Source organism: Colletotrichum scovillei (assembly GCF_011075155.1).
Source record: "Colletotrichum scovillei strain TJNH1 chromosome Unknown Contig00010, whole genome shotgun sequence".
Taxonomy (NCBI): domain Eukaryota; kingdom Fungi; phylum Ascomycota; class Sordariomycetes; order Glomerellales; family Glomerellaceae; genus Colletotrichum; species Colletotrichum scovillei.
This window is the reverse complement of record NW_023336268.1, coordinates 1,974,045-1,987,189: the sequence shown is the minus strand read 5'-3', so window position 1 is coordinate 1,987,189 and position 13,145 is coordinate 1,974,045. Positions and strand designations below refer to the sequence as shown.

Sequence of the window (13,145 nt, the reverse complement as noted above, 5' to 3'; positions counted from 1 at the left end):
GGAGAAGAGAGAAGAAGAGGAAGAAGAGACGATGGAAAAAAAGACAGAGACCCCTGACGCAATGGTACAAGCCTCTACCAAGCAACACAGCGGCATAGGCATCGTCCACCAAGGCCAATCATTGAGCTCGTGGGAAAGCAGCTGTGGGTTTTGCCGTGCTCAGGCCGTGGTCTGTCAGTGTGCGATCCCTGGCGCCGCTCTTTTGTGTTTTCTGGAGACTTTCTCTTGGAGAGTGGCCTGGGCCGGAGAAGACCATCCACCCACCCATGCTTACTCTACTGGTAGTGTTGTACTGTAGACTTGAGAAGAGAGTGAGAGGATAGGAGCAAAGCGTCCTGCAGCTGTCGTACTCTCTGATACCGAGTATCTTTTGCGTGCGGTTACTGCAAAAAGATACCTTTTGATATTCCCCTCCATCGTCTCACAGTACCAACATTATTATTATCATCAGCAAGAACACAGTAACAGAGAATCCCAAGAGTAAGAGAATACCTACCAAGAAGCATATTGTGTCCATTGCTTGCATTGCTTGCATTCAACAGACACATTCCATCCAGGCCTGGAATTCACCTCCTTCAACTCCGTACCCCGGCTCAGAACCCCCACCACCTTGCGTCTCCCCCGTCACTGTGAACTCACCGTTGGCTTCGTTTGGTTCGTTTGGTTTGGCATCAGATCAGATCCGGTTACTTCCATCTTGACTGACAGTATCGTCTGGTTGCTGACTGCTAGTTGCTTGCTGTGTTGCCCTGGTCTCTGGTCTTGGTCTGGAAGTTCGGCTCTGCTTGCTCTCTACACTATCCGTAAAGACTGTAGCTGTTGTCTTTAGTCTCTTTCTTGTCTCTGGTCTCGTCTCTGGTGTCTCTGGTGTATTCCTCTCCATGGCTGCATGCCTCCCCCGTATTCCGTCTTGCGTCTCCAGATCCCCCGGTCCAGCCCCAGCTCAGTCAGGTCCAGCCTCCAAGCGGTCAACCGTCGTCTTTTAGTCTGTCTTTGTCCGTCGCTTTCTGAGCCTCTAGTCCTTCGTGCCTGCTCTTTCCATCCATCCTTTATTTTTCTTCCCTTACGTTTCTTCTCCTCCTCATCTACACACCTTCACCTTCGCTTTCGCTACTATACTGTACAGAGCATCACCACCCTCACTTCATCTCAACCCTGGTCATACGTAGGGTGACATTTCCCACTTGAGGCTCGTCTGAATCTTCTGCCCGTCTCCCCCCTCTCGGCCTCTTTCTCGTCTCCCCCTGTTCCTTGGGACTGCCGCTAAGCCAAACTCTACACGTTCCCCGGCACACCACACTCAGCACCACCACCCTCTTTCGAGAGAACAGAACAGAGAACAGAACAGAGAAGGGAACAGTGTAAAGAGACAGAAGAGAGAGAAGACGAGTCATGGAGCAACACTCCCCCGCGCCCGAGTCGACAGGCGTCAACCCCGCCAACCCCGTGCTGCGAAGCATCGCCCTGTCGGACGCCGTGACGCCGGGCATCCACCAGCACACGTACAACTCTGCCGACAGCTCGCGCGCCCAATCGCCCAGCGGCAGCAGCTACTTTCCTCCCTCCAACTACACCACCCACGATTCTCACCGCCAACAACAACCTCCCACAAACATCACGAGCAATCCCACTTCGTCTCCCGCAAACGCCGCAAACACAGCTGCCTCGAATACCTCCAAAGTCCCTCCGTCGCCAGGCCCCGGCGACATCCTCAAGCGCATGACCCTCGCCGCCATGGGCCGTCGCGAGTCCCTCTCCCAGATTCGCAGCGCCAACCCAGACCTCCAGCTGAGCGGCAACATCATCTCGGCCACGTTCAACATTCCCCATTCCCTCAAGTACCGCAAAGGTTCCGACTGGGTGAGTTAGTCTCCATCTCTGCTGTCCAAAACCCCCTCAATTCGCGATCCTTCACTACGGCCAGGACAACCCCGCTGACATCATCGCCATCACAGGAATTAAAGGCGCGCCGCGGCCAATCCGCCCTCTTCGACTCCTTTGCCTACCTCTCTTCCGACGAGACCCCCTGGAACCACACCGTCGTCGCCTGGACCGGCGAGATCGATACCCCCCAAGACGTCCTCTCGCCGCCCGGCACCCCGCCCGCTACGACTGTACACTTTTCCTCCCTCAACACCCTCTCCGCGCCCGTCCCCATCGATGGCGATGCCCGCCTGCCCACGCCGCCCCCCAGCGAGGGCCTCTGGCTTCCCAAGGAGGACCAGGCCCGCCTCGAGACCCAGCTCGCCCACAGCAAGACCATCAAGACGGTGCCCGTATGGCTCTGCGACGACGACGAGCAGCAAGAAGCGGGCGTCCTCCTCAAGGACCAGAGCCGCTGGCGCCGCTACGCCGAACACGATCTCTATACTCTCTTCCACTACAAGCAGCACGAGCCCACCGACGGTCGCAAGGAGCGCCTGCAATGGGCCGACTACTACCGCATGAACCAAAAGTTTGCCAACCGCATCATCGACCTCTACAAGCCCGGCGACATTGTCATTGTCCACGACTACTACCTCATGCTGCTGCCCAGCATGCTCCGCCAGCGCGTCCCCAACATGAACATCTCCTTCTTCCTCCACTCGCCCTTCCCCTCCTCCGAGTTTCTGCGGTGCCTTCCCCGTCGCAAGGAGGTCCTCGAGGGTGTTCTCGGCTCCAACCTCGTCGGTTTCCAGTCCTACAGCTACTCGCGCCACTTCTCCAGCTGCTGTACCCGCGTCCTCGGCTTCCCATCGGATAGCGGCGGTGTCGACGCCTACGGTGCGCGCGTTCAGGTTGGCGTCTTCCCCATTGGTATCAACGCCGACAAGTGCGAAATGTACGCCTGGACCGACGCCGTCACCGAAAAGTACGACGCTCTCAAGAAGCTGTACGAGGGCAAGAAGATCATTGTCGGCCGCGACCGCCTCGACTCCGTTCGCGGTGTCGCTCAGAAGCTCCAGGCTTTCGAGCGCTTCCTCGAAATGTACCCCGACTGGCGCGAAAAGGTCGTCCTCATCCAGGTCACCTCCCCCACCAGCATCGAGGAGGAAAAGGACGACGATGGTTCCGAGTCCCGCATCGCGACCCGCGTCAACGAGCTCGTCATGCGCATCAACGGCATGTACGGCAGCTTGGGCTTCTCCCCCGTCCAGCACTACCCCCAGTACCTCAGCCAGGACGAGTACTTTGCTCTCCTCCGCGCCGCCGACATTGGCCTCATCACCTCGGTCCGCGACGGCATGAACACCACCAGCATGGAGTATGTCATCTGCCAGCGCGAGGGTCACGGCCCCCTCATCCTCTCAGAGTTCAGCGGTACTGCTGGTAGCCTTAAGGACGCCATCCACATTAACCCCTGGGACCTCAGCGGTGTCGCCGTCGAGATCAACAACGCCCTCACAATGACCCCCGAGAAGCGCATGAACATGCAGGCCAACCTCTACAACCACGTCACCACCCGAAACGTCCAGAGCTGGATCGATAACTTCATCCGCAAGCACGTCCACGTACTCGGCACCCAGAAGAACGTGGCCGCCACCCCTCTCCTCGACCGCGCCACCCTCCTCAAGACCTACCGCGATGCCGGCAAGCGCCTCTTCATGTTCGACTACGACGGTACCCTGACCCCCATCGTCCGCGAGCCCAGCGCTGCCGTCCCCTCTGAGCGCGTCCTGCAGACCCTCAAGGCCCTCGCCAGCGACGAGCAGAACGCTGTTTGGATCATCTCGGGCCGCGATCAAGAGTTCCTCACCCAGCACCTTGGCCACATTGCCGGTCTTGGATTCAGCGCTGAGCACGGCAGCTTCATGAAGAACCCCGGCTCCGACGAGTGGGTCAACCTCGCCGACGAGTTCGATATGGGCTGGCAAGCCGAGGTCATGGCCTGCTTCCAGTCCTTCACCGACAGAGTGCCCGGTATGTTTGGATTGCCTTTATCTGCTAGTAACAACGAGAACATTTGCTAACATGAATCAGGCTCCTTTGTCGAGCGCAAGCGCTGCGCCCTCACGTGGCACTACCGTCTTGCCGACCCCGAGCAGGGCATCCACATGGCCCGCGAGTGCCAAAAGGAGCTCGAGTCAACAGTGGCGCAAAAATGGGATGTCGAGGTCATGGCAGGCAAGGCCAACCTCGAGGTCAGGCCGACGTTTATCAACAAGGGCGAGATTGCGAAGCGCCTCGTACACACCTACAACTCGGCGCCCGCGTCCGAGAAACACCCCGGCCCCGTCGAGTTCGTCCTCTGCCTGGGCGACGACTTCACCGACGAGGACATGTTCCGCGCCCTTAACGGCCTGTCGGGCACCGAGGTCCAGCACGAGCACATCTTCACCGTTACTGTCGGTGCCAGCACAAAGGTCACTTTGGCGAGATGGCATCTGCTGGAGCCCGAGGACGTGGTCGAGTGCGTCGCGTTGCTGGCGGGAGTCGGTCTCGGCGGCGAAGCTCACGAGCACTTTGGCCAGGTCAACTTGGCTGCTCTGAGCACGGTCGAGGGCCACATTCCCGAGTCGGAGAAGTGACTCAAGAAGAAGCCAAGTAAGCTGTGATGGAGAAGAAGAGCATACAGCTGGGGGGGAGTCATACAGCCGGGAGTATGGATAGAAAGCGGCATTATTTGATTTTGGTGTGATTACCTCAGCCGCCGGTATTTGCCTTTTTTTTTCACCTGTTTTGATATTCACACACACACACACTCGCCGATGAGCAGAGCGACAAGTCATCGAGCAACACGGGAGGTGGTTGACACGAGGCATGATGCATGGGCTCAGCATGGGAGCGGGACAGCCCAAAGAGACGGGCTAGATGCATATAGACTATATTCTTATCCTACACATTGGACCTCACGTCTGCACATTTCCCTCAATGTGATGTCAATGTGATACTTCTAGTGATCTTGGTGATGCCCCCCTCTTCACATGTATTTGAGAGCTCCAAGATGGTGTGTGTGACGGCCCCAGAAAACAGCGTCACATTGACAGCGGCTGTGCTCGAGATCGTCGGATCTACAGCCCGGTCCCTGACATACGCTCGGGCGGCATGGCCGAAACTCAATTGAAGCTTGTTTGCTCCGTTGGGACGGACGAATCACTCGTTCTCAATTGGGAATGTTTGGACGAAGCAGCTACCTGATTGTGAACACCAAGAGACTTGCGACTCACAGATTGATAACACCACGAGCTCGTTGCCTCTCGGGGCATTGTTGAATAGAATGTTGGTGGCTCCCCAAGAGCACGTTTGCGCAGGTTCAAGATCCTAGTCGTGTGGATCTCTTGGCGAATGCTACGATTCTCGGGGTTGAAGATGCGATTCTTGCTACTCATTGTTGAGCAATCTCTTCTTTCGATATGAGCATTTGGCAACTTGCCGGTTGACGTGACTACTTGTCGCCAACAAGCAGATGTAATGACGGACAGTAAAGACTCGGTCTCGCTCAGTATGTCCATCATCTCACCAGCCATACCCGGTGCTGTCTTGGCACATCCAGATATAGCGATGTCGGACCCATCACCACTTTCGACCTCCCTCTTTGAGCTTCCTGATCCGACGTTGGATTATCGAAAGGAGACCGAGCACATTACGGAACCCATGCTCACACGAGATGCGGGGCAATTAATACGCAACACCGGAGACTGCGAAATGTGCTCAAAGAAAGGATGTGATGGGCTATCGCAATGGTTTATGGTCTGGATGCTCGCTGTCTCTATACTCGACGTGATATATTCACCGGTTACAGCAAACTCGTGAAGGTAAATGTGAAGAACTTCGCCGAGAGCCACGATGCGCTGCCTATGGATCTTGTCCGCCCTCGCCTTCGTCGGCAAGACCGCCGCTGAAGACATCACCGACGAGGACACTCCAAAGATTGAAGCAAACCGCTTCATCATCGAATTCGCCAGCGCAAGTCCTCTCACCATCTCTAACCAATTCCTCAAAACTGACCGACAACAGGGCACCCACACCAAGACCAAACGCAACGAACTCTCCTCCACAGGAATCCGCGTCCTCAAAACCTTCGACTCACCCCTCTTCTCCGGCGCAAGTCTAGAAACAAACAACCACACCCTCGACTCCCTCCTCATCCTCCCAGACATCGTAGCCGTCTGGCCCAACACGCAGGCATACCTCATCGCCCCCGTCAAGCGCCAAGTCGCCGTCGACCCTACTGCCGCAGCAGCGCACGCAGTCCACTGGGCTACGGGCGTCGATGAACTCCACCAACAAGGCGTCCGCGGGCAGGGCGTGAAAGTCGGCATCGTCGATACGGGGGTATGGTACAGACACACCGCCCTCGGGGCGGGCTTCGGTCCCGGGTTCAAGGTTGCCGGCGGCTGGGACCTCGTCGGGGACGGGTGGGTCGTCGGCACCGAGAAGAAACCTGACGCGGACCCGGCTGATGAGCAAGGGCACGGAACGCATGTTGCTGGTATCCTTGCCGGGGAGGATGTTTCTTCCGGGTGGGTTGGTGTTGCGCCTGATGCGAGTTTGTATTCGTATAAAGTCTTTGGGCCGGGTGATGGGACGGATCAGGCGACTATTATCGATGCGTTTCTCCGGGCGTACGATGATGGGATGGATGTTATCACCGCTAGCATTGGTGGAAGAGGAGGCTTCGCGAGTAATGCCTGGGCCGTCGTCGCGAGTCGCATCGCTGCTGAGGGTGTGGTTGTCACCATTGGCGCCGGGAACTCGGGGAATGGAGGGGCGTATTATGCTAGCACGGGAAGTTCAGGTGAGAATGTGCTCAGTGTTGCGAGCGCGGAGGTGAAGCGCGACGAAACGACAGGGGGAGATATCCTGCGGCCGTCGTATTTCACCAGTTGGGGCGGGTTGTATGATTTGTCTGTCAAGCCTGATGTTGCTGCGCCTGGGACGGATGTGTTTAGTACGTGGCCCGGCGGGGATGATAATGAGTTTGTGTTGCTGTCTGGGACGAGCATGGCTACGCCGTATGTTGCCGGTGTTGCGGCGTTGTATATCTCCAAGCATGGCGGCAGGAGCATTCACGGCAAGGGGTTTGCGAGGGATCTGAGTATGAGAATCATCTCGACGGGGGCATCGCTGCCGTGGTTGTTGTATAGTGGCGAGGCGGATGAGGCGTACCGAGCGCCGTCGCAGCAGGTTGGCGGTGGGCTCATCGATGCTGGCAAGGTTGTTGGGTATCGAACGAGCTTGGAGCTGACGAGGTTTGGGCTGAATGATACTGCCAACTTCCGCGCGAATCAAGCAGTTCTGATCAGGAACGGCGGTAATCAGACCGTGAGGTACAGCTTCGAGGTTGAGAGCTGGGCTGGGGTTGAGATGCTCAGGGCGTTTGATGGGCGGGATCCGGGAGAGACGCCGAGGATCAAGTATAGGGCGGAGATTGTACCTCGTAAGCTTCGAGGTTGAGAGCTGGGCTGGGGTTGAGATGCTCAGGGCGTTTGATGGGCGGGATCCGGGAGAGACGCCGAGGATCAAGTATAGGGCGGAGATTGTACCTCGTAATATCTCGGCGAGGGCGAAGGTGCCGGATGAGTTTGTCTTGGGTCCTGGAGAGGAGAGACGAGCAGAGTGAGTCGTCTTCATTTCGAAGAACGGGTATTGGGCACCATGCTGACTTTGCTAGGTTCATCTTTGAGGCGCCCGAGGATGTCAACCAGACAGCGCTTCCCGCATACGGCGGTCGTCTACTAGTCAAGGGCAGCAACGGGGAGACTGTAGGCATTTCATATCAAGGACTGGCTTTCGACTTGCAGAAGCAGATGGAGAGTCCCTTTCATGGGACGTACCCATGGTTGAGGTCGACGAGCGCGTATAGTAACAAGACGACGTGAGTCTGATATCATTATTGGCCTGCAGGTGTATGAAGCTAACTGAACCACAGCTTCAGCTTCGAACTGGCTAGTGGTATACAAGACTTTCCCATGATGTTCATGAAGGTCAAATGGGCCACCAGAGAGGTTCGGTGGGATGTAAGTCAACTTTGATACCCACCCCCAAAGCAGGGCGTTTTGATGCTAACCCCACAAGATATATGAAACCGACTTTGACGAGGCGCGAGACTGGGAGTACCCCCCCGTGTCCGGACAACGAGGCTACATCGGCTCAGCCACATCTTGGGCGTCTGCCGGTAAGACGTCGAGCTTCAACCCCGCTCGTCACAACGCCAGCGATACTTTCTCGTTTCCAGAGACAGATGTCGCGAGGAACGCGCTGACGACGGGCGGGTTCACGACGGCGTACTATTGGTTCGGCAAGTTGGGCGACGGAAGCGTCATGGCACCGGGCAACTACACGTGAGTTCTTACTCCACCGTCGCCAGCAGATGATGTGTCTTGAACCCTATGATGCTGATCTGGATATAGAATGAGGTTTGCGGTTCTGCTACCATTTGCTGATCCCCAGCTAAGTGAAAGCTGGAAGGGGTTGACGACCAAGTTCACAGTCTTGCCGAAAGTTGGGAACAGCACAATTAGCAGAAGGTGGTATTGATGGGAAGTCAGACATTCACCGTAAGGAGATTATGGATGATGGAATATGTACAAGTCTCTGTAAATGCATTGTTGGCGTGGGCACCTCCTTGTATTGGATGTCTTGTCTCCGTGTCAGTCGTGCCAGTCTTGCCATACCAACTCCCATCGGAGGCTCATTCCCAGCCCCCAACACCCCTCAACATGTATGAAGTCCGTCAATGCTTCCTGGGCCAAGCTCCGAAGCCACTTGGGAGAAATATTGACAGTTGCCCGTCCGAAACGCTCAGTGACCTCAAATTACCAAAGCCTTTGGATGCAATCACCAACAAGCTTCATCATGCAATCATTGCCAAAGTTGGGGCGCTCCTTGCACAGGGTCTTGAACTCTGGCATCTGAAGATTGTGCTTTCTGGTATATGGGTTCTCTAGCGTAAGCTCGAGAAATTTGACCTTCAGGATGTGGATCTTGTCCACCTCGTTGTAGTCAGTGTAGATAAGACGACCGACTTTGAGCCAATCCTGGGGGCAGGGAACGAAGGCATTGGTGCGGCCTTTCAATTCGTCAAGCTTCGACTCGACGCAGAAGCAGAGGTTCGGCACTAGGAAATAGTCGCCCAGAGTCCAGAGCTGGACAGCGGTGTTGAGAATGGTGTTAGTTTTCTGGGCGCTATCAAAGTTGAATTCTGTTTGACGATCAATTAGCCAATGTTCCCAGGGCCCTGACTAGAAGTTTGATTTTGTATCACAAAGACACAGTAAGCATGGACCTTGATTTTATCGGGCGAAAAACATGCAAGAGGTATAGTGGACAGCAAGGGACATGAGAGATGGGGCCAATTCCGCTTACCACCAGTATAGATATAGGAGATTATCCAGTCCATCTGCTCAGCAGTGAAGTCGGTGATTTCGACAACACCAGTCTTGCCGCCCTATCAACAAGTTAGATATGCCATGCAATGCCAACCTGTCTGGTCCCCAACATACCGGCCAGTCCTTTCCAAGGCTGCTCCTGAAGTAGTCCGAGCGCATGCACAGGATGGACTTGTGGCAGTTCCATGTCTTGCCGTCGCACTTGACCTGGCAGTCTGAGAACTCGCCACTCTTGAGGAGCCTATATACATCAGTTAGTCGACGTTGATCATTTTGAAGGAGGATGGCGTTCTGATGTGTTTCGGGCCAAAGTATTGATCGAATCACTTTTTCTTGAGATGACCTACTTTGCATCGAGGTCCCTGAAATTGCCCATGGTGATGCGCTGTCTTGTGTAGCATAAACGTGAAGATATTGTTGAAGGGAGGGAGATTGGAAACGGCTGGGCAGGTAAAGCGATATTTATACCTCTGAATCACCGCCTCCGAGGGCAGGACCGTCTAGGTTGCGCCTTCTTCAAGGAGTCAAATCTCTTGCGTTCCTTCTTGCTTCATGAACCTGAATAAAGTGAATTCGATGAAATGGGTCAGCCGTAAAAGTAGCATACAATATCGAATACACAAAACATCTGACAGAACATTAATGATGCCACTGACAACGACTCAAGCTACGGAGGTACAAATGACTCATGGAATGAGGGCCTGGATGATACGGAAAGAACATGAAATGGACAAAGACTCGTCTGTTATAGAGTTCCGATAGAACTGAGAGCCGGGCCGCAGCAAGTAAACACCCACCCCCTTTCACAGGGCAGTTGGCAGAGGCACGACAACAAGTAGCAAACGATGATAGACACACAAGAGACCCAAACCTCGCCATCACACATTGGAAGACTGGGTTCACATCCATCACTAACTTCTTGCAGCGTAAGGTATGTCACAAGATTTCAACAGCACGATAAGGACTAAGTACGTTGTAGAAGAGAATGAATTGCAGCAAGAGGTATCTAGTCTATATCTATAGCACAGCGAGTCCAATCAAAACGTCAAGGACAGTTGACTTCTAAAAAAGTATGTACAAAGAAAAAGAAGGCGCAAAGTCGTTCTGCCTTAGATGGTGATGTCCGCCGAGGCGCGGATGTCGCGCGAGCTGGAGCCAACAGAGAAGGTGTACTTGCCCTTGGCAATAGCCCACTGCTGAGCAACAGTATCCCAGTAGCTCACATCACGTCTGCGGACGCTGAAGGTCACATCACCGGCAGCACCGGGGGCGAGGTCGATCTTCTCGAAGCCGCGGAGAACGCGAGGGGGCTGGGCGGCCTCGGAGGGGAAGCTGATGTACAGCTGGGCGACCTCGGCGCCCTGGACGCCGCCGTCGTTCTTGATGTTGGTCTTGACGCTGATTACCTCCTCGAAAAGGTCCTCCTCACCACCGGGGACGAGAGTGCCGGTCGGGTAGGTGGAGTCGGCGGCGGTCTGGTTGGTGACCTTTGCGTCGACCTTGCCGTAGGTGAAGGCGGTGTAGCTGAGGCCGTGGCCGAAGGGGTAGCGGACGGTCATGTTCTTGGAGTCGAAGTAGCGGTAGTCGATGAAGACACCCTCGGTGAAGTCGCAGTCTTCGGTGTAGCAGATGGAGACGGGGTAGTCGTCGGCGTCCTTGGCGATGGTGTGGGACAGCTTGGCGCTGGGGTTGACGTTGCCGTAAAGGACATCGGCGATGGCGTTACCGCTCTCCTGGCCGAGGAGACCAGAGTAGATGACGGCGGTGATGTTCTCGTTGTCGATCCAGGCGTCGAGGATGCGGGGGCCGGCGGTGTTGACGACGACGATGGTGTTGTTGCAGTTGGAGGCGACGGAGGTGACCATGGCATCCTGCTCGTCGTCGTACAGGAGGCTACGGTCGCCACCTTCGCCGGAGTAGGAGTTGATGAAAGCAATGCAGACCTCGGAGTTCTCGGCGTAGTTGGTGAAGGAGGGTGTCATGGCGGTACCCTGGCCAAGGTTGCCGAGGCCGCCGCCGCCGCCGCCGGTCATACTTCCGCCGGTGCTGTTACCCCCCATGCTGCCACCCATGCCGCCACCAGTGCTGTTGCTGGAAGAGCCGCCAGGAGGGCTGCCGCCGCCGCCGCCGCCAGACATGCCGCCGGAAGAGGTGGAGGTGTAGGTGTTGTTCAGGAGCCACCAGATCATGCTGTTGTCGTCAATAGCGCGCTGGGTGATAGCCTGGAAAGGGGTAACAAGGTAGGGGAGCGAAAGTTGGCCGGAGCCAGTGCCGGAGGCAAGGTGACCCTGGTAGACATCGCTGTCGGTACCCTGAACGCTGAAGGGCTGGTTAGGACCAGCGAGCGCAGGGCCGGCGTGAGCACCAAAGAGAGAGATGGTACGGGGCTTCTGAAGAGGGAGACCGAGGCCGGAGGTGTTGGAGTTCTTGAGGAGGACGATGGACTCGCCGGCAACCTGGCGGATGAGCTTAGAGTGGTTGCCACGGACGTCACGGTACTCGGTGGTGGAGGCCTTGGAGGGCTGCTTGCCGTCGTCGAGACCGACGTAGTAGTATCCAATGACGTTGCGGACAACCATGTCGTCGAGGCGGGCCTGGGTGAAGCTGCCGTTGTTGATACCGGCAGTGAGGATATCCTCAGTCCAGTAAGTGCTGGAACCGTAGTCAAGACCGGCGTTGGCGGAGCCGTAGGAGGTGGACTGAGAGTTGACATCGGGGAAGACGAGACCAAGGAAACCGAACTCCTTCTTGAGGAGCTTGCTGACAAGGGCGTTGTTCTCGCAAGAGAGGGTATCGTTGACGCGGGTCATGCCGCACATGACGGCCAGCATGCCGGCCTGGACACCATCGGCAAAGGGCCAGGAGTAGAGCTCGTGGATGGTCTTGTCGTCGGCGTTGGAGGAGTAGACGTTGGTGGTGGTGGCGGAGATACCAGAAGATCGGTTGGTCTCCTGCTCGTTGAGGAGGAAGTGACGGCCACCGGCGATGACACCAGCGGAGTTCATGCCGGAGATGGCCTTGCCCATGGCGATACCCGTAAGGTAGGGGTCGGATCCGAAAGTCTCGGGGGTTCTTCCGCCGTAAGGGGTGCGGCCGAGCGGGCCGGCCTCGGGTCCGTTGATGAGGTTGTAGCCCATCCCGTAGAACTCGTCACCGATGGCCTTGAACTGCTCCTCGATGAGCTGACGGTTCCAGCTCATGGTCAGGGCGTTGGCCATGCTGAAGCCGGAGACGTAGAACTGATAGTTGATGCCGGAAACACCATCCTTGTTGTTCAGGGCGGTCCAGGTGGCGTTGCCGGTGACGCTCTGGCCGGTGATGATGGAAACCTTGGCGGCGGTGTCGAGAGTCGCAACAAAGGCCTTGGCCTTCTGGTAGGCATCGTCGAAACGGCCGAGGGAGACTATTCATGGCAGGTTAGGTGTAAGTGAAAAACTTTACTTGTAAGAAATGTAAGTACTTACCATATCCGTCGGCGAGAATGGCGTTGGTGAGGGTGGAAGAAGAGTTGGAGGCAGCAAATGCAGAAGAAGCGAAAGAAAGAGCGGCGAGCGCGCCCGCTGAAGTAGAAACCTTCATGCTGGGCAAGAAAAGCGAATGTCTAATAGTGGATGAAGCAAAAGAATGAAACTGGTTGATGGGTGTTCATCTCAAGTCTACATCTTGGCGAAACGTCTGAACTTATATCAAAGTTGTGTTTCCATGTTTTCCTCCTGTTTCCTCCTGTTTGCTCCTGTTTCCTATGGATTGCAGTTTCATGCTCCGCCGTCATCGTTGCGTGGCCGATGGGGCGATAGCGCCGACGTCCCGAGTTTACCTCCGTAGTTCGTGGTG

General features: G+C 56.0%; 4 protein-coding genes across 4 annotated transcripts; 2 read left to right on the top strand and 2 right to left on the bottom strand.

Annotated features, from left to right (window-relative positions):
• The first annotated feature begins 379 nt into the window (after positions 1-379).
• Positions 380-4,828, top strand: HER10_EVM0008236 (glycosyltransferase family 20). Its single transcript, XM_035477766.1, has 3 exons — positions 380-1,860; positions 1,956-3,900; positions 3,961-4,828. Exons 1-3 carry the CDS (start codon positions 1,393-1,395, stop codon positions 4,506-4,508), a joined length of 2,961 nt encoding a protein of 986 aa, XP_035328244.1. The 5' UTR covers positions 380-1,392; the 3' UTR covers positions 4,509-4,828.
• A 733-nt stretch (positions 4,829-5,561) lies between these two features.
• Positions 5,562-8,460, top strand: HER10_EVM0003689 (subtilase; the record flags this gene model as incomplete). The annotated part of the gene is made up of 6 exons (XM_035473354.1): positions 5,562-5,886; positions 5,938-7,372; positions 7,531-7,798; positions 7,853-7,940; positions 7,999-8,264; positions 8,334-8,460. Exons 1-6 carry the CDS (start codon positions 5,767-5,769, stop codon positions 8,458-8,460), a joined length of 2,304 nt encoding a protein of 767 aa, XP_035327822.1. The 5' UTR covers positions 5,562-5,766.
• Positions 8,461-8,738: 278 nt separating this feature from the next.
• On the bottom strand, positions 8,739-9,687 carry HER10_EVM0013169 (uncharacterized protein; the record flags this gene model as incomplete). Its single annotated transcript, XM_035482533.1, has 4 exons — positions 8,739-9,124; positions 9,289-9,370; positions 9,426-9,552; positions 9,659-9,687. 4 exons carry the CDS (start codon positions 9,685-9,687, stop codon positions 8,739-8,741), a joined length of 624 nt encoding a protein of 207 aa, XP_035328676.1.
• A 733-nt stretch (positions 9,688-10,420) lies between these two features.
• HER10_EVM0006961 (uncharacterized protein) lies at positions 10,421-12,890 on the bottom strand (the record flags this gene model as incomplete). Its single annotated transcript, XM_035476529.1, has 2 exons — positions 10,421-12,714; positions 12,776-12,890. 2 exons carry the CDS (start codon positions 12,888-12,890, stop codon positions 10,421-10,423), a joined length of 2,409 nt encoding a protein of 802 aa, XP_035328135.1.
• Positions 12,891-13,145: the final 255 nt, after the last annotated feature.

What these genes read in the sequence shown, in the direction of transcription:
- HER10_EVM0008236 (XM_035477766.1), top strand. Translation starts at nt 1,393, where the DNA reads ATGGAGCAACACTCCCCCGCGCCCGAGTCGACAGGCGTCAACCCCGCC. An exon ending in ACCGCAAAGGTTCCGACTGG is followed by an intron (nt 1,861 to 1,955) that starts GTGAGTTAGTCT and finishes TCGCCATCACAG; the next exon opens with GAATTAAAGGCGCGCCGCGG. An exon ending in CTTCACCGACAGAGTGCCCG is followed by an intron (nt 3,901 to 3,960) that starts GTATGTTTGGAT and finishes AACATGAATCAG; the next exon opens with GCTCCTTTGTCGAGCGCAAG.